The sequence below is a fragment of the Triplophysa dalaica genome, chromosome 5, assembly GCF_015846415.1.
Source record: "Triplophysa dalaica isolate WHDGS20190420 chromosome 5, ASM1584641v1, whole genome shotgun sequence".
In the NCBI taxonomy this organism is placed as follows: domain Eukaryota; kingdom Metazoa; phylum Chordata; class Actinopteri; order Cypriniformes; family Nemacheilidae; genus Triplophysa; species Triplophysa dalaica.
This window is the reverse complement of record NC_079546.1, coordinates 4,493,694-4,514,029: the sequence shown is the minus strand read 5'-3', so window position 1 is coordinate 4,514,029 and position 20,336 is coordinate 4,493,694. Positions and strand designations below refer to the sequence as shown.

The 20,336-nt window shown below is 39.6% G+C and overlaps 2 protein-coding genes across 3 annotated transcripts; one reads left to right on the top strand and one right to left on the bottom strand.

Moving 5' to 3' along the window:
• Window positions 1-410: 410 nt before the first annotated feature.
• Window positions 411-7,174, bottom strand: ing3 (inhibitor of growth family, member 3). Its single transcript, XM_056747430.1, has 12 exons — window positions 7,015-7,174; window positions 6,811-6,882; window positions 5,401-5,501; window positions 5,123-5,188; window positions 4,861-4,957; window positions 4,433-4,504; window positions 4,217-4,333; window positions 3,953-4,113; window positions 3,312-3,502; window positions 2,294-2,480; window positions 1,726-1,764; window positions 411-1,297 (listed from the first exon to the last, which is right to left on the bottom strand). The coding sequence occupies exons 1-12, from the start codon at window positions 7,040-7,042 to the stop codon at window positions 1,181-1,183; spliced, it is 1,248 nt and encodes a 415-aa protein (XP_056603408.1). The 5' UTR covers window positions 7,043-7,174; the 3' UTR covers window positions 411-1,180.
• Window positions 7,175-9,424: 2,250 nt separating this feature from the next.
• tspan12 (tetraspanin 12) lies at window positions 9,425-20,322 on the top strand. 2 transcript variants are annotated; one of them, XM_056749382.1, is made up of 8 exons: window positions 9,425-9,681; window positions 9,989-10,121; window positions 10,668-10,750; window positions 12,122-12,257; window positions 15,410-15,475; window positions 16,775-16,882; window positions 17,045-17,188; window positions 18,826-20,322. In XM_056749382.1, exons 2-8 carry the CDS (start codon window positions 10,056-10,058, stop codon window positions 19,120-19,122), a joined length of 900 nt encoding a protein of 299 aa, XP_056605360.1. In that variant the 5' UTR covers window positions 9,425-9,681; window positions 9,989-10,055; the 3' UTR covers window positions 19,123-20,322. The 2 variants fall into 2 exon arrangements, with proteins under 2 accessions (XP_056605360.1, XP_056605361.1); XM_056749383.1 differs by lacking the exon at window positions 9,425-9,681 and having other exon boundaries at window positions 9,688-10,121.
• Window positions 20,323-20,336: the final 14 nt, after the last annotated feature.

Genomic DNA, 20,336 nt, shown 5'->3' with positions numbered 1-20,336 from the left:
TAAATGCTTTTAAGTTTATGCTTAAAAATAGATTTTTGTAAATAGGTTAAGAATTTGCCATTTTGAAGTGGTTGCAACTTAAGAAACATGTCTTTGTTGTTTTAAAAGCATCACAGCATTTTGTTACGATTTCGAAAAGTAGAACGTATGCCTATTTATATTAAATCTTTTTTTTATAAATCAAAGCTATCCCACACTAAGAAATGTCCCCTTTACCAAATGTATACATTAGGCAGATACATACACAGTATTCAAACACACGACCTTTGCCGTGGTTACGCAATGTTCCACCAACTCAGCCACAAGTACACTACTAAAATTAAAACAGCACTATTGGGTTCACAAAAAGACCCAAATAAACGAAGTGAAATGGAGTTGGTTTCAGCTTGTGCAACGCTCTTTGACAAATATTTACCAAAAAACTTGATCATTTTATTGTTTTTTTTCCATCTCTAACAAATTTACATCACCAAATCAGTGCAGTACAGGCTAGACACATACTCACAAACACTCACAGGTCGCAGTTGTTCATTTCTTCTATTGTACATTTTAAAGAGCTCCTCGCTAAAATAACAAACATTCTGTCCTTAAAGCGGAGCACAATACATCATCTATCCATTACACACAAATACTACAGTGAAATGAAGGTTTCCACTGTTAATCACTGTTTACAGTCACCATCTGTTCATATCAGGATCCTTTTGAGATTTCTCAGAGCTCCAATTAAACTGCCTGTTTGTAGTCCATCACACAGTCCAGAACTACAATTCCCAGTCTGCGTCGTGTCAATCCATACTCTGGCTGTACAGATTAGCGGGAGACACCAAATGCGAAGGATCATCACGCATGGCAAGCCGAGGAATGTCATGAATTTTAAAATACACGGGCCTCCCAAAAAAACACCTTGCACGCCGTCCATAATGATAAATGGAGATAAAGACACAAAAACAAGAAAGGTTTGGAGGGCAGTGTGCGCTTGGGAATTACACATTCACCGAGTAAAACTCCCAACCTGGAGGTGACTTACACAAATACACACACATCTTGGAAGAAAAACATCACACACCCTGATTGCATGGTGATGTAACACGTACACACTCAGTGAACCTCTTGCGGGCGAGTCTCTATGGGGTGGTCATTTGTTGGTAGGCCCAAGTGATGCAGACGATCGTCTCAAGATTTATTTGTGTCGGCTTCCTCTCCTCTTCATAGCCGCTGTGCACTGTGGGCAGTACCACTTTCCTTTAGGTGCCTCAGTCAAACCCACGCAGCCGTAGTGGAACCATTCGATCGGACACTGTGGGTGGAGATAAGACAAGAGTCACGACCAAATCTGTGTCGTTGGGCACATGGCTGTGGTTTTTATCCAGTATGTGTGTCCAAAGACTTAAAGTCACTTGTACTTTAGAAACAGTGTATCCTACGTCATTTATTTGAGTATATCAAGAAAAACAACCATCTGACATCAGAATGACTTAAGAAAACATGGGCTTTTGACTTTTAAGTTACCATTCAGCATCCTTTATGGTACCCTACATACACCACTAGAGAAACAACAATGATTGCCAATTTTAATAAGGAAGATGTCTGCTCTCATCTTTAAAGATCATCCAGAGGTTCTCATTGTAAGTGCACTGAGAGCACAAGAGCTTTCAGAAGATAGAGCATGCTAGTGTTTGTTCTTTGAAGAGGAAACGTGTCTCTGGAGATGAAGGGTTGACTTACATCTTGGTTATCACAGCCGACCATCTCACCGTATGACACCTGCACAGAACCAGAGAGAGACAGACAAAGCGTTAGAGACAGTCGCACACCTGCAGCTGAGCCCGCGCACATGCGCACCTGCCAACAAAGCACCTCTGTGAGTTTTGTCTTTGATGTTTATGCAGACACACACACATATCTATTTTTGATAGGCTTTTGACAAAAGCAATATAACTTTGAGGCTGCAAAACAAACGTATTCAGGGGGAGACAATTCTTTTGCACTCAAGCATAAAACGAAAACGAGCACGCACACACAACGCATCTGTAAACCAGTGAGAGTTTGTCAGTTATTGGAGTCGTACACGTCACTCCTGTGAACAGCCCTTAGATTTGCTTAAGCCAGAAGTTTAACTGCTGTTGCCAAAATGTTCTTTTCATAATAATATGTTTTATGTATTTCGTATTCATTGTACCATTTTGGTACAAGTGTGTGTGACTAAACACATGCAAGCAGAGCATAACAACGGAAACGGTGATGATACTGAATCATTAGTAGATTGTATTTTAGATGGCTGAGGAAAATGTACCTGATTGCAGATGCAGTATCGGGGTTCATTGGGGTCATACGTCCAGTCCAACTGACTGCTGGTGTCGGTCTCCGTCACTGTGGCCTGTACGAGCTCATGAGCCAGAGCTGAGGATGACGAGCAGGATGACAGAGAAGAGGAAGAGGAGGATGAAGAGGATTGGTGGTTGGAAGACTTTGTGTTAACTCTGCGAAAACAAAGAAATACATTTTTTTAATAAAAGAGTGATAAATAAATGGAAACCTTTTTCAATTGGGATTAATTTGTTTACAACATATATATGTATAACATATTATGAACCAAAAATAGTACAAAAATGTTTTCTAAATTAATACCATACTTGTATACTAGTCACTGAATCTTATTGTAAAGCGTTACCAAAATAAACTGTGTCTGTTAAGACAGGGGTTCCCAAAGTAGGGGCAAGGCCGCAAAGGCGTTGTCCCAAGATGATTCTCAGATTTTTTTTAATCAGAAATAGCGTATTTTATCAATAAGTGTAATTAAAATTTGAAGTAAAGAATAAAACAATGCAAATAAAAATCCATCAGCCTTTGGAATTTCCTTCCCCTCGTTCGTGACCCCCTATTACATCACATTTACGACATTAGCAACAGCATTAAGTTAGGGGCAGCAAGTCAATTTATAGCACCTCGTTTAACATCCCCATATGTGCACGCATATTCATTTTCAAGCTTTAAGTTTAGGAATTTTTTTTCTGTCGAAATGAAGCAGGACATCCATCAGCACTTGAGTCAGTTTGATACATCTGTAGCAATAGTTCATGGTTTATGTATAACTACAAGTAATGAGTAAATTTCTTTAAAATAATATTACATTAGACTGTGTTCTTTTGTGCTGTTATTATGTTTTGATAGACCTAACTAGAGCATGTGCGCAGTTGCTTGCAACGTTGTGGGTCTCAAGTCACTGGCCTTGCTATTTTGGGGGTCGTGGGCTGAAAAGTTTGGGAACCCCCCGTGTTAGGAGAGCGGAGTCTAAGGGGAATGTATCTTACTTGGTCTTGCGTCCTGTGCGGGAGTCTGAGCTGTTGCTGGATGTGATGGGTTGTGCGAGCGTGTTGGCCAAAGCAGAAGAAGGGTAATTAATTGGCTCCCGATTCGAAGCAAACTCCCGACTCAAGAAGTCACTGTTCTTCACAGCTTCATAACTGGCCCTCAGACTCGACGTTCTCCTGCCGTCTTTCATCTGAAACACACACAGACGTTAGGTCACGTACTTCAGCATCCACAGACGTGACTTTAGACTTGAGTCTCCAAAATCGCTGAGCTTAACCAAATGAGTTGATATTTATAAATATCATTTTCACTGCGATTTAAATTGGAAAAACAGATACACAAGTTAAAGAACACAACAATTACAAAAGCAACGTCTGAGGGAAAGGACTCTCGATGAATCCAAAAGAGAAATAAAAAAAATGACAGAGAAACAGAACTCTGTGTAGCCAGCTCTGAAATGAACAAGAACCGAGGGCCACGATAACACAATCTGGCACAAAGATAAACAGATCGAGTGGAACAACTGCAGAGGAAAAACATAAAACCCCAAGGGCCAAAAATAGTGGAAACAGGAAGTGAATGAAAGAGGGATGTACAAACAGATCCAGAATTAGAGAGGAAGGGGGGTTGGTGCATCTACCTGTGCGGTGGCTTGCACTGCCTGGGCCGCTGCCATGGAAATAGCCCCCGCCCCTGCGGCGGACCCGGCAGGAAGTGGGCTGAGATTGTAAGAGGAAAGCGACTGGGAGGAGTTGACGTTATAAACACTGTTAGTGGAGGATGTGCTGTTCACTCTGCAGCCTGCAACACACCGGGTCACGTTCATTACACAACAGGAAAAACTTGAAGAAGCTAAGGAATGTATTTTATGTTGCGTGACATCGCAATTATGTGTTGTACGTACCTGGTGTGTTTTCTTTAGAGGCGTCTGACGTAAGTGTGGAGAGCAGGGCCTCGGATTTGAACTTTTTTTCTGGTACATGTTCAGTAGTGTGGTGGGATGGTGTGCTGTACTTCCTCTCTGTGGACACACACATAGGAAACCGATCAGAGGTGAGGGATTGAAAAACAGGTTAAAGATAGAAGGGTTCGGACAAATATTCAGAGAGGCGGGGCTTACTCTCAACAGTGGCGTGTGAGTGGACGTGGTGGTTATTGACTGGTTGGGAGGGGCTGTCCATCTCGAGCGATCCTTGAAAAGAAAGAAATGACTTTACAACCAGCTTTTGATCAGCACAAAGCTTGAATTTTACAGGGGAGAGTACAGTCAGTTTACTGAAGTGCTTGCCAAAATTATTCCCACGGCTTTTTAAAAAAAGACTTATTAGGATGTTGATATACTGTCATTATGCCCCGTCTATTTTTCTAGCTGGCACAAAGACAACAAATCAAGCAAGAGTTCAAAGAAATATTATTGTGTCCCATTCTCTAATTATTTTTTTCATCCAATTACCTTAAATTCATGGGGACAACACTTCTGAGATTGTAAACTTCATTACTCTTTTAACAAAAAACCTGAAATGCAGGGGATTGACAAGTGTCACTCACGTCTCTCCAGGATCTCTGTAATGCCGGCGTTATCTGCCTCCAACTCCATTTTGAACTTCGCCAACTCCTGATCCAACTTCCTCAAATACCGATCAACCTTAACACAACAAAAAATATTTCCCCATCATTTCTAACCGAGAAGCTAACATCTGAAAAGGAAGCATCTCTAAACATCCCAATTCTCAATCTGTAATGGCCTGCCCCCTACTGGACAACATTATGTACTGACAAAGGGATAAATTGTTCCTGGAATGTTACTCACCAGATCATAAATTTGATTGGCTAACTGGACTTTTTCATCTGCATCTTCTAAAGCTTTATAGTAGTCCTGATAGAGAGCAAAACAATCATCAATGATTCAGAAGTACAGGCACTGTTTACATTTGTACCTCCTACTTAGATAGTAAGAGTTCACACCAAACACAAAAAATATAGTTATGCAAGTATCTAAAATTTGTGTTTAGGACAAATAACATTATACGTGTGAATCAGCTTAGATCTATTTACACAACAGTGTGAATGATGTCATCTGTTCGTTACCTTTTTAATGACTTCCATCTGTTCTTCTCTCCATTCAGGTTTGTTCTTCTTTGCATTAGTAAAGAACTCATTAACCCGCTGCTCTAGCTGGTCCATAGCATCTAAACAAAGGAACAGGGGCATGAGCGGTCAAGAGCCCAAGACATTACTGATGTCTACGGTCTAAACATCTTTGAGCTGCAAAAAATCTCTTTGGTGATGGTGTGAAGATGCTGATGCCCGATGGTTTAAATCTGGGCTGGAAACTAAAGAAATGTTCAAACCATATCTGTATCAAACCAAAGCACAACTGTAGCCATGGGTAATATAAAGAAAATGTATTTATGTCTAAAGAAAGCATGTTTTCACTAACCATTTACATCTTTTACATTTTCACACCTTTTTTGACAATTGTGACCTTGGACAACAAAACCGGTCTTATGGGTCAATTTTTCGAAATTCGAGATACATAATGTGAAAGGTGAGGAAATAAGCTTTCTATAGATGTAGGAGTTGTTAGAATCGGACAATATCTGGCTGGGATACAGCCGTCTAAATCTCACGAATCTGAGGATGCAAAAAATCAAAATGTTGAGAAAATTGCCTTTAAAGTTGTTAATCGGGGGTACTGTGGCAGGCCATCCACTCCCAAAAATAAAGTTTTTATATATTTAAGGTAGAAAATATCTTCATGGAACATGATCATTACTTAATATCCTAATGATATGGGGCATAAAGATCCATAATTTTGACAAATACAATGTTTTTTTTGTCTTTTACTAAAAATGTTCCCTTGCTACTTAATATTGGTTTTGTGGTCCGGGGTCACAATTGAGCAAAGGTCTCCCTCAAATAAAAAACATTTTTTTAAATATTTAAGATTTCTATAAAAAATGACTAGTAATAATTATAATGCAAAACTTATTTTAAATAACAAACTAGTATACAACTGAAAAAAAAACTCAACTTTGGCAGGTTTTCCCCCAAACGTCAATGCAATAACTGTAGTGTTAATATTTATTCAAGCATCAGGTATATTTAATTGTTATAAAAAAGTTATTCTGTAAATTATTATAGTTCAGCTATAATTTCCTTGAAAGAGTCATCCCTGAATCTACATTGGTCAACCAATCACGACCATCGACTTAATCACTAGTACGTTGACCACCAAGAACAGTGACAACTTTGCCAAAATGTTCAGTAGACACTCAGTAAACACAACGTTAATATAATAAACTGAGTTTAGTCATTCCTTCAAACTTCCACATGGTCAATACACTTCACATTAACATGCAGCATCACACATCCATTCTCATTATGCATGCAAATCACACTTCACACCACCAAATGTGAACGCTCTTTCTTGCATGCTCATTTAAGGACATATATGATGTTTTATGACAGAAGAGTGAGTTTAGAGTGCTTTCGTACTCTGCACTTGCAGGTCCATCTCTCTCATTTCCGTAAACCTGTCGCGGAGATCCATGGGTAGCTGCTCGATCACTGCCGGGGAGAACAACAAGAGGCGTGTTACTGACTATCTGCTGCGACGCCTTTACACGCATTAAACAGCCCCCTCGAACCTTTAATCGCCATATTATCAACACGAATCGTTCAAATATGTCTTATACTTACTCTCGAGGTAGTCTTCTAGGTACAGCATCCTGACAGAGAGAGTGTTTCGGACGTTTAGGAGAAAGGGTGTTTCTCGTCAATATGGCGTCGAAGGCAGCGGAGAACTGAAGGGGTGGAAAAAACATGTTGGAAGGAGGAGGGACTTGCGTCCAGAGCGTGTCATCTGATTGGTCGATGAGGGAGTCGGGCGGCGGATGATATCGCTTCGTGGGACTTGTAGTTTTTTAAACGAGCAACTTAAAACGTACACCCACCGCTGGAAATTGCGCAATTTTAGAATGAATTAAAATTATACGGAGGTAAAATACGTAAAAACGTTAAATGACAATTAAGTATAATATAAAATGTATTTTGTAGCCGACCCTGTATACATGTTTTAGCCTATGTTATTAAAATTGCCCAATAAAATGGGCAAATAAATATACTATATTGTTATTCTTAAAAATAGAATTTTACAGTAAAAAATATTAAAGATCAATATTTTTAATTAGGAAACAATTAGTTCTACATTTAACAGAGACGCAACCGTTGTACCCAGTGTTGGGTGTAACTAGTTACTAAGTAATTAGTTACTGTAATTTAATTACTTTTCCCTTGAAAAAGTAAAGTAAGGGATTACTCATATGTTTTCTGGAATTTAAATACAGTAACTTTTGATGTAATTAAACTAAATACTTTGTTAAATATATGCGTGTGCAATAGCGTAATTGACTTCAAAATTCAAATTCTTACTTTAAAATCTCTGCTTTAATGTATAATTCTCACAATTGTAATACTTTGGTCAGTTAATAATATTATTTGAATGAATTCAATAAGCCGTTTCATGTATATTCTTGAATCACTTCACTAATCAAGGATGATGTAGGATATAGAAAGTAATTAGTAATGAGTTACTAAATACTTTTTGGACAGAGTAATTTGGACAGTAATCTAATTACACTATTGAATATGTAATGAGTAACTAGTAATTAATTACTTTTTCAGAGTAATTTACCAAACACTGGTTGTACCTTTGTACTGTAGTGTGCTGCCTACTGTACATCCAGCATTGGCCTTAGGAGGGCAGCACTGACTGCAATTTGGACTGTGTCCTCAGATCCACCTCAGTTTGTTCCAGACATCTGTAATTTAGTGCTGTTTGTGTGGAAGACACTTTTGTTAAACATACCACTAGACATTGTTTGTGAACGACAATGCAGCTACACGGTTATTTCTTGAGGAGGGACCTCAGCTTGACCCTCAGTGTTTACTAGAGAGTTATAATTTGGCGCAGTCGCGGTGGAAAAGGCTTTTGTAAAACATTACATTACAACGTTTCCTTTCAAAGACAAAATTACAACACAGCTGTTGAGATGAAGTGTTCTGTAAAATGACATTGCACCTCAGCTCTCAATTTAGATAAGAAAACAAATCTGCTTGAAATCACGATGGGAAGCAAGTTACCACCGCTGCCATTCATGGCTGTATGAAAGCTATTTCAAGTTGTCTTTTTATATTTCTTCTCATCTCAGTTTACTGGTTCTATATTTGCACACTATATCAAATAATCACCCAGTCGGTGGATAGGATGCTCCAAATATAGCTGTGCAGACTGAATTAGATTTGTGTTCACTGAAATGTTTGAGATTTGTTTTTGTAAACAAATCAATTCTTCACAAAACTTTAACAAAAAAACTACAAACATTTTAAATAAACTCAAAGGCAAAAAGCTCTCTGTATATCATAACTCCATGATTTAAAAATCCTGTTCCTAGATTTGAAAATAAATATATATATTCCAGACAATAGCAGATTGTGATAGTTTGTCCTCTTCACCCCACTGACTATTTGTTGCAGGCAGGGATCCTGACACATTCCTAGTATTACCGTGCGTTAAGATGCATGTAATAACCAACAACAAACAAACAAAAAAGAATAAGAAGATAGATAAGATATTTATATAAAATAATAAATACAACGGGCGGGGCTAGGTGGCCCATTGGTTATCTCTGATTGGTTATGCATGATGGGTCATTATTATAATTGGCAAGCTTGATGTTCTCACTTTTTGTTTAGATTGAATGTATAGCAGGGTTTTTCAATCATTGTTCAGCTTCATCCACTGCTAAAACAACAGACAGAATTGCCACGTGATCCTGAAAACAATAGTACAAATTTGAATGTTTTTCAAGAAAACCTTTATTATTCTGGTCAATTTAAGGAATTAATATTAAATATTTTTTACGCTCTTACATTTGAATGAGCTCTATATTGGACATGGCTTTCTGAGCATGCGACCCCTGGAGGAAGACCCCTTTATCCTTTATGATGAGTGCTCGTAGATTGGGATGGATGTAATGACCTAATCTTTGGCTTTAGGACCCAGAGGAACCGCTGCTCCGGATGACACTCAATAGAGAGAGCGCGTTTAGAATGAAAGTGTCTACATGTGTAAGTTGAACACAACACTTGTGGAAAGGCGAGGTGTATATAGTTGGCCCTCAATGGACCACATAACTACCACATGACAGCGGCAGTGTACGGATTGCAGTGAACACGCCTGCCTGTTGCGCGCGGCTCCGTTATGAATATGGAAGTTATTCTACATTGCATGCGCATCTGACTGAGGAGTTATTCTGCATCTTTATCGTGTGCGAAACTGTTATTGTGAAGTGCTTTCCATACAAGGTGCGTTTTTCCATGTTCCTCTTTTGGAGATTTTGTTGGAGAAGTTGTCTGGAAAGTATCCTGAGTGATTTGGATTAACTTCATCACCCAGCAGGACGACAACACTTGTTATTTTTTAACCACAAGAAGCTTTCGTAAAGCAACGACTTGTATGCAGCATTTACAAAACATTATTAATGCGCGCTAAATGCGCACATGGACACGTGAAATGTATGATTTGAAAACAGTTCCCCAACTGAATTGTTTTTACGAAGACTGTATGAACTTTACACATTTCAAAGTGCTTTGTGCTAATTTTGCTCCGTAGTGGATTATGGTGCCTTGGTGGCAGACGTTAAAATGACGGCTTTTGGCGAGCAGTTGGTGCGCTCAGAATGGCCCGAGAGGATTCAGTGAAGTGTCTGCGTTGTCTGCTCTACGCTCTCAACTTTCTCTTCTGGGTAAGAGGAGTCCAAGTGTGAGCAGGTGGCCGGGCGAGCGCTCACGTTACATGGCACGGTGGCGCGCTGCTGCTGTGCGCTCTCCAAGATGCGCAACAGTCGCTCTCCCAAAAAAAGAGCAATCTGTTTCTCACCATCCCCATCTTATGTGATCTTTAAGTTAAGGACAGCCTGAATTCCAGCTTTACTCAAATGGCAAACACCACCCATTCTGTGGCAAGCTATTTTAGGGAATTAAATGTGATAAGCACCAGGGTGTGTTTTTAGCACAAGAATGCATGCGTAGGGCAAACTAAAACCATGCCACTAATATTGCTGCATGTTAAACATAGCACACTACCTAAATAGGTTTCCAGGCAAACTACATATACATACATCTTCGCAAGTTGTTCATGTTATACAGAGTCACCAAATATACTTCATAGAAACCACTTCGTGTTTGCATTCGTTTAAAAAGTGTCATCTTTATTTAAATATAGCAATTTAAGATTTTGTTGTTCAGTACGAAAACCTAAGGCCAATGTTTTCTTTTTTTACCCCCTCAAGCTTATGGCCCTGTGTGTACTGGGAGTGGCCGCCTGCCTCAGGGATCATCTGAACAATGTGCTCACCTTAACCGCTGACACCAGGTGAGTGCTAGTGCACGGACAGGTGGGAGCTGTAAACCCTTTCATCCAGGGCAGCGGTCCATGTAAAGGTCTAATTTACAGTTTTCCCACTTTTCAAGCAGCCGGATCATATTGCCATGAGCTTATGAGCTAATTACAGGCATGACTGAGATGTGCAGATCTGGGGAAGAAATCAAATAAATCTATTAACACGCCTGTGGAGACAGAACCTGAGTTAGACAGCATTCATTTCAGTGCGTTTTGTAATTGTCTTGTTTTTATTTAAATTCTCTCAAGCATTAAAAGAAAACTCAGTGAAACATTCTGATAATATCCAGAAGGCATGTGATATCTAATTAGTGTTGACAAAAAGTAATTCGTCACTGAGGTGCGCATTACAATTCAGGGTTGTTACCAAGCCCTCTGTGGCCCGCATCATGACATATGAGGGAATCAAAAGAGAGAACATTGAGTTAAGATTTGATTGTACACAGCTGAATAGTTTATTTATTTTTTAATGCTGCATCGTGGTAGAATGCCGATTCAGCCCGCCTTTCAGTAATTGTTTCTGTGGAGATGAGATTTTCACAAACACAATAGGATATCAGTGAGAGTTATGCAGATGTGTGTGGGTGTTCATGTGAATTTTTCCCATGGTGCCAAACAGGCACAAAATATATGTAGGTGTCGTGGAGGGGTGAAGATGGTATATGGAAGTGTTTGGGTTACTGCTGGGTTCTCACACATTCTTTAGCAAACATGATCGTTGGGTGCAGAATGTTCCCCCTCTGATTTGTGAGCTAATTGGAGTTGCAATTCTCTTTAGATAAGTGGTGAATGCATCAATTGGGATCTCAATTCATATATTGTTTTATACCATACTCGCCTTTTATATAAGGAAACTATTTACCTATTAAAACATTATTTTGTTTCCCTCCCAGGACCCCCTGACCGGGAACTCATCCTTAACTAGTTAATCTTACAACTATTAAACATACGACTCTGGCATTCCCATGTCCTCCCGTAGTGAAAAATAGGTTTGCATCTTAGAGACGAGAGAAACACTGGGAAAAATAACCAAGCAGAAGTACAGACAACAAGAGACAGGAAGAGTTTGTATTCCTACAGAAAATTATCACAGTTTATTTGTAACTGGTAATAAAACATGCTGCCAAAAGAATACAGGAAGAAATGCTCTATAATTGTTGAATACATAAATGTAAGGCAAAGGTATACATTAAAATATACAAAGAAATCAAATCCACGACCTTGGAGTTGCTAGTGCCATGCTCTACCAGTTGAGCTATGTGAACAGATGAGGAAAAGCAAGCAAGATTTATAGATAAATAAACAACAAGACTGCCAAGAAATGATTTTCTCTCTCTTCCTCAGACTGGAGGAGGCAGCCATTCTCACATACTCCCCTGTTGTCCATCCAATCGTCATCGCCGTGTGCTGTTTTCTAATCATCGTGGCCATGGTGGGCTACTGCGGCACGCTCAAGTGCAATCTGCTCCTACTGTCTTGGGTACGTAGAGAACGGAGAGAAAAACACAGCAGGAACATTGTGCGTCTTGGAATGTGTGTGGTTTTGTGTACTGGGAATATTTTAAGTTTAGCTGCCGTTGACACCCCCTCAGATCAGACAGTCGAAACAAGTGTTGCTTTCTGTATCCGTGCGCTTCTCTATACACTCTCATACGCAGAGATAGAACACATTCTCGAGACCAACTTTGTCATTTTACTCCTTTATCTTAATCGTAATATTACATGTTTAGTATTTTAAAGAAAAGCTCCATCCGAAAGTAGTCTATCGTGTCTCTATGCGTGTTCGTGCCATGTGGCGGATGTTGCTATCGCCTTCAGACACATGTAGCAACTCACTCCAGTGGGTTACGGCCCGAAGCTCTCGACTCTGTGAGACAAAGAGTTAAACAGGAGTAATGGATGAGCACATCAGTCAACATAATGCACTGTCGAGAAGGGCCAAATACAGGTCACAAAATTATATTCATTGTTGAGTTGTTGCGCGTTTGTTTTTACAGGGATGTTTTAGTGACATCATGATGACATCTGAAAATTAAAAACAACAGGAAAAAAGTTTTGTTGGAAGTAAAGCATGTGCGCACATATTGCTAATAAAACAGACATATGATTCGGTTTCATTTACAGGCATATTTTATTGTGGGACCACTTCATCTATCAGTTTCAATAAAACACTGTGGCACCCCACCTTTAAGTACTTTTATATGTAAAAAAAATCTTTGTAATTTAGCTGCTCTTGGCCACTTCTTCCTAAACAGTATTTGAAGTTACATATTATGCATGAATATTATGGGAAATAAGGAGAATGACAATTAAGATGTATCTTCCATTCATACCCATGCTATGCTTTAAAGCCCTTTAATCATTAGACATGTAGTTTGTATTAGTCAATTTCATGGCATATGTGCCCTTTAAAAGGTCATGTCACACTTTACGACTTTAAATTAACCTATAAAGCTCAAATGTGCATAAAAAATAAAATGTGTATAACAATATAAAATGTGCATAAAATAAAATAATAATGATAATACTAATACTAATAAAACTAGTTACAGCACCTTAAATGTGCACATTGTCTTAAACACAATTATCTAAAAATATTTGATTGAATGTCCACGGTAATGCATCCATAGCATGATACTGTTTCCTAAAATGGAAGCTAGCTGGATAAAATAAAAAACATTGTATCATTGCACAGGATTTTTGAAAGCAAGCAAACCTTGTTTTTTTCTATAATGAAGTGAAGAAACCCCACCGTGTAGGGTGAGAAAAGGGCAGGCAGAAGGCTTTTTCGTGAATCTCACTCCCATGCGTGTGGCGCTCGAGAAGGTGGGGTTCCTGTCTGCTGACCCAGACTGTGGTCCCGTTTTTTAGAACTCCTTGGCCCATCTCTCCCCCCTCCTCTTTTTCTCTCTCTGGGTCTCCATTCATCTCCTCAGGAGCCATTCTTCTCCCTTCCCTGCCCCAGTGGGCTTGTGTTACCCAGAGCCGCGGTGACAAACAATATTATCTGGATGAGATACAATAGGTAAACCAATCCAGGAAGAGAGAGGGATGATGTGAGGAGAGGCGCTTGGGTTACGCAGTCGTTCTATTCACCATCAGCGCTCTCACAGAGGGCCGCGACCCGACCGTACACATTCGCTCGAACGCTCTTGGAATCTCTTTGTCCCGTCAGGGCAAAGAAAACCAGATGGCGACAGAGAGATCTCTGTAGATCTTTACAGTTCTGTAAGTGAAGGGTTTTCTGTTTGTCCGATCAATCTTTACTGTATTTCGCCAGAAGTTCATCTGTCATCAAGTCGAAGTTTGCCAAATTAGCCAGATGCCATCATGGACAGGTTGGGCAACATGTGTCACCCCAGCGTTGGCAGTTTGAGGTTTCATGTAAATGAATTACATGCCAACATTAACCCTTGTCTCCAGCATGCACTTTTACAGTATAATGGCATTAACAGTATGTCAAAGCACATCTGAGCTCTGTCCGTCTCATTGTAATTGTGTTGAGCATGACTAAGTAAAAGAGGGGGAAGTTATTCCTGAAAAAGGAAATCCATCCATTTCGCCACATCCTGTTTTCCGTAACAATACTCGCCAAAAATGTGTGAGTCATGTGCGAGGAAGAGTAAAGCTCTCAGCAAATCAATAAACCGAGAGGTCGGCGAGAGAATGTAACCTCTCTTACCCAGAAATGTGCATTTGTAGATGAGCCAGCTTGTTCTTCATATCCGAGAGAATACGCGGGGGTTCAGAGTTCTCCTCGAGTATATTTAAACAGTGGATATTAGAGCAGAGGGTAAAGAATAAAGGTTGTCATTTTTTTTGTGGTGGGCGACTGACAGTTTCCAAATGGACTGAAATGCTAACACAGCCGTAGCTCAAGCGATCTGTCGGACACAAATATTTAGAGTCTCCCAAATAAACAAGCTGTCAGAAGGGCCCGGCGCTGAACGCGGCTCCTAACGCTGTCATTCATCTTGATAATCTCTCTCACAGTGTGTGTTCACCAGAGGGGAACTGTGTACATGTTAGAGATCCTGAGAAGGATCTGTGTTTGTCTTCAGGTTGCGAGGAGAGGAGCGTGTCTGGCTTTGAAGACAAAATCTGGAATTTGCGAAATTGCACAGTGCAAATATATTTACACTCATACATTTTGCAGATGGGACAGTTCACGTATAATACAAATCTGTCTATTTATTCACCCTCATTTTGCTCAAAACCTGTATATGACTTTCTTCTGTGGAACACAAAAGAAGATATTTAGAAAAACGTCTTTGTGGTTTTGTACCTGTGGACTACAATGGAAGTCAATGGGGGCCAGTGTGGTTTGGTCAACGTTCTTCAAACTATCTTCTTTTGTGTTCTGCAGAAAAACAAGTCATACAGGTTTTGAATGACACGAGGGTGAATATACTATGAAAGTATTTTAATTTTGGGGTTAACCGTCACTTTAAATTATATATTTCATCAGTTTGTGTGTTGATCTTTGTGCTGCGAGCGCAATTCTCCACCAATTAAGTGACAGGAAAAGCCGTCTTCATAGTTGTTAATCAACACCTTCCTTCTCTATTGTTTCAAAAACAAAAAAAAGGTATTTTTAACCCGGTGGCATTTTCTTTGTGTGTGTCCCCGCAGTATTTTGGCAGCCTGATGGTGATTTTCTGCGTGGAGCTGGCCAGCGGCGTATGGACGTACGATGAGGTGTGTGGTGCTATGAATAAACAGGAATGTTGGCCTACTATCTCCTCTCTTACTGTCCATCACTCCTATCATCTTTCTGCCCCTCTCACCACAACAACATGGCCATCGCACGGCTGTTCCCTGGTGGGCCGCGGATCCGATTTCTGCCGCCTGCTTATGGTCTAATCTTAACCATTATGACTTTAAAAGCCTGGATCTAACACATTTCCTTTTCCGCATTTGTAAGCCAAGTGCTTGCATGTACATTCATGTGTGGAGGGGGGAGTCGGGTATGTAAATGCTGGTCTGCTGGTGATCTACAGAAGTAAAAGATTTGATCGGGTGGGGGGGAGAAAGGATTGCAGGAGCATCTGCTCTTCTCAGACCAGTGAGAGTAGAGATAAGACTCACCTCCAGGGGAAGATATCTCACACACCTGCCTTTAATCTAACCTCTTTAACTCCGATATTCACAGCTTGTTCCTCAAGACAAGGTTTTATCACTAACCCAGATGAGCCTTTGAAGGGTTTCCATTGTGCAGATAAGACCTGATGTGACCTGTGTGTGGGTGAAGGGGGTGGACAATGAGCCTTTCTTATTCATAACACCTGGCTTACTGTAGTAATGTAACATATTTTCCATATTGATCGGTTTGGGAATAAATAAGAAAAGTGGGATTAGCTATTGGATAAATTTGTCCCCACCTGCATGGGGGAAAATGTGAATGTTGTAAATAAAAGGGGGCAGATTTGTACCAAATTAATCAAACATGATCTGTAGTTTCACACAAAATATAAACTGACAAATAAATTAAATGAGGTCCCCAAAAATATTTAATAAATTGAAAAAACGATAGAATCTCAAAAACAAGATTGAATTTGCAAATAAAATAATTTACAAATCAATTTTTGTGTCACAAACAGAACTCACACATGTGCTGCAATACACAAATAAATATTATTTAAATTAAATAAAAGATACTTACAAATATTTAAATGGGATTTATCTGTGGATTTGCAAAAAAATTATTTGCAAACAAAAATTACAATCTCATCATATGTATTTGTCCATTCATATTTTATCTGAAGGTCTACATTCAATTCTGTTTATTTATTTGAAAATATGATACGTAAAATCAATTCTCATTTCATGTTGACTTTAAAATCTAGTATCTGTAGATTTGTTTCATATTACCAAATAAATCAACTGTGATCCACAAATTAATTTGAGAAATATCATCTCAATTCTCCGCTTGAATGTTTTCCATAAAGCTTTCGGTGATAAATGTGAAATGATTTTCCTTCTTCTCTCTCTCTTTAGCCTATGGTACAAAGGTCAGATATGATAAGCCTAAAATCACGTATGCCTCATTTTGGCCTGCAACGCTACCAGTGGCTCACACACGCGTGGAACTCCATACAAACCGAGGTGAGAGAATGACAACATGACATTTAACCCGATCTAGCATGTTTCCAGCTAATATTTGTGTTCTCATTTACTGGGCAAATGCTGCAGAGTTCAAGCCAGTTAGAGCCATATATATACTTTAGCTATGTAGTGTAAAAATGACTATTTACACCTGCATTCCAGTTAAAGTGTTGTGGAGTGATCTACTTTACTGATTGGCTGGAGATGACAGAGATGGAGTGGCCACCTGACTCCTGTTGCTCCAATCAGTATCCAGGGTGTGCCCGCCACGCCCACTACAATGACCTCAGCGACCTCCACCAGGAGGTGAGCAAATCTGCTAAATCTTTTTTAGCGAACGATCCATGGAAGAAACCTAAACCCGTTTACATGATGAAAATAATTGACAAAATAACTTTTTAAAATGAGACAAACAGTCGAATGATGTGCTTTTTGCTTATTCGGACACCAACGGTACAATTAAAGTCAGTCAAATAGCTTGCGGGCGTACCTGTGTGGTTTAAACTATTACGCACTATCTTGGACAGATGCAACACAAATGCCCATCTGGCCTCCTGCTCTTCAAATTTCCAGTTCAGCTGGATTCTGCGATCCAATCATTAACATCCATCTAAAAGAGCAGATGTCCCTTGCTTCCCATACAAGCATGTGGGTGCAAACGCTTCTAGCTTAAATCGTCGGCCATTAGTAGGGCCATTACATTTCTCCTACAGGTCAATTAAATGTCACAGGGGAGAAAAAGTTAAAGGAAAGTCTTGCTTAGATTGGTAGCAAGTTAGAGAAAGGCCATACAAAATTTGATTAAAAGGTACAGACATTTTAAAGGGACACTCCACCCAAAAATGAAAATTCTGTGATCATTATTTACTCACCCTCAAGTTGTTCCAAAACTGAACCTTTATTTGTCCTGTTGAACACGAAGAAAGATATTTGGGAAAATGTAAGCAACTGACATTTTGGGACATCACTGACTACCATAGTAGGACAAAATATCTCATTGTATGTTCAACAAAATTATACTATAATATAACTATAGTTGGTAATATTTTTACAAACGTCATTTTGTTCATCAGGGCAAAGAAAGTCATACAGGTTTGGAAGAACTTGAGAGCGAGTAAATGATGACAGAATTTTGGGTGGATGCTCCCTTTAAGGGAACTCTATTGCCCCCAAGTGTATGGTGGTTTGTTACCACCGTGGTAATGCGAAACGTTAAGTTTTATGCACTCATGAGACCACAGTGGCCAAGCATTCGTGTCAGTGTTAAAATACTTGTGTACGACATGTTTCTGGCCACACACACAAGGCACATCAATATTTCATCAGTTATACACACACATCTGGTCTCCTTCCTCAGGCCTCAGGCTAAACCAGAATCCTGTGAGAGAGAGGTTCATTTCTATTCTTAATAGAGTAAATATTACAAACACAGTGTGGTGAATTCAGCCTTGCAGGCATGCAAGACTGAAAGTGTTGCTTTGTTAAATGAGACCGAAACATTGATCACGAGAGGGACAGTCAAAAACCAAAGGGGTTGGAGACGAATCCTCACTGTCTCCGTCTTTCTAAAAGGCTGGAAGAAGAATTATGTCTGGCATCTCACTCGGAGATATAAATCGCTCACCAAAGGGAAATACTTTACCTGCCTTTCCACAATTCAACATGGGAAATACCCAACAGACACAGGCACACACGCGAGCGGATGAACGTGTCACATCGCTCGCATATTACCGGGGCAGCTGTTGCGCTGGCAGAACTCCAAGCTGCATCTGCAGAAGTTCACGAAACATGGAAAACAAGCTGTTAGCTTCACATTGTGAATTATTGTCCAGATTATTTAAATGTCTTAATGTCTCAAAGTAGTGCACTTACAATAAAAGTTCATGGGGCAAACACATACAGATTTGATTTTTTGAATAAGTGTCTTTGTGTTTTTTTATCAGGGCTGCGGTCCCAAGATCTACAGTTTCATCCGGGGCACCAAGCAGTTGCAAGTCTTAAGGTTTTTGGGCGTGTCTATAGGAGTGGCTCAGATTCTAGCCATGACATTGACTGTCACACTTCTGTGGGCTCTTTATTACGATCACAAACCACCAGAGGCGGCATCCCCGGACCCCCAAACCCACAATCCTAGAGAGGAGCAACCAAAGCCCAATCACTCCCATCCACGAGTGGCTGAGGCCTGGGCGAACACGCCCCCTAATGGACACACCCATATTGAGATGGAACAGCTCTCCTAGCAGCCAATCAGAGCAGAGTACATTGAGTACACTGTTAAGACAGTGAACAGATCAGACAGCAAGGAATTGGACCGAAAAACGGATCTTATGGAATGCTTAGAAGTTCTGCGTGCTGGATGACACGCTTGGTTGTGTTTGGGACGAAGCCATGTTGCCATTCGCTGCACAAACAACTAAGGGTTTTATAGAAACCAATGGCTGTGTCCGAAATCTAAAATAGCTGGCTTGTTGACATGACAGTCAATGACTTAAAGACACTGTTTACGGCTTAAAGGGAATGCCACATGTTTTCATCAATGTGTATTTTCAGTCGAAATGAAACCACAAATTGAGGGAAAAAAAAGAACATTATAAATGTACTCACACATGCCAACTGATCATTCAGATGACATTTTATTTTGACCGCCAGGGATCACATTGCATGCTCATCTTCATGCACAGAATTGTGGGATATAACAGACTATTTAAGGGGTTCTTTGTTTCAGTGCATAAATGGATGACGAAGATTTACTGAGTTTCTTCCTAATAAAGTCATCGCTTCCATTTCTCCATGGACCCAAATCTCAGGAGATGGTTTGTCAAATGAACTATGAGGGCAAAGTAAAAAATGATTGCTGAAAGAATCACATGTAGCAACAATCGGCTTGTTCACACACAAACTTGAGTTTTTCTGACGGAATGCATTTCATGGGCAGTTTTGATCTTGAAGATGCTGGGAAACATTTGTGGAGATTTTCACATAGTAATTTAACGGCGTGATCGTTTCAGACCCCTGCGTTAGCGTGTGTTTTAGGTCTCAAAGGAGCATTTCTTTTCTGTGGAGTATTAGACTGCACATACTCTGTAATGTAGTGTGTGTGTTTTTTAAATCGCTGCTAGGATAAGTTTAGTTTTAGTATCTAAAGTTATATAAAAGTTGAAGATGAAGACACATCTGATAAAACTCTCTATACTATGGCTGGGTAGCTCAGTTCACAGAAAAAAACATATTGATCCAAAATACACAACTGTATATTTAACATTTAATAAGTGATGATGTGTTGAATTTTCACATTCAAAAGTGAATTCAGTGTTTAAATTGCCGTTTAAAAGTTTACTGCGTAAATGTCATATTTCTTGGAACGGGATGTTTTTCTATTTTTCGGTGTAATATATTTTTAAGCCATTAAATTGAACTTCTGTCATCACCCATGTCATTTCAAACATGTATGACT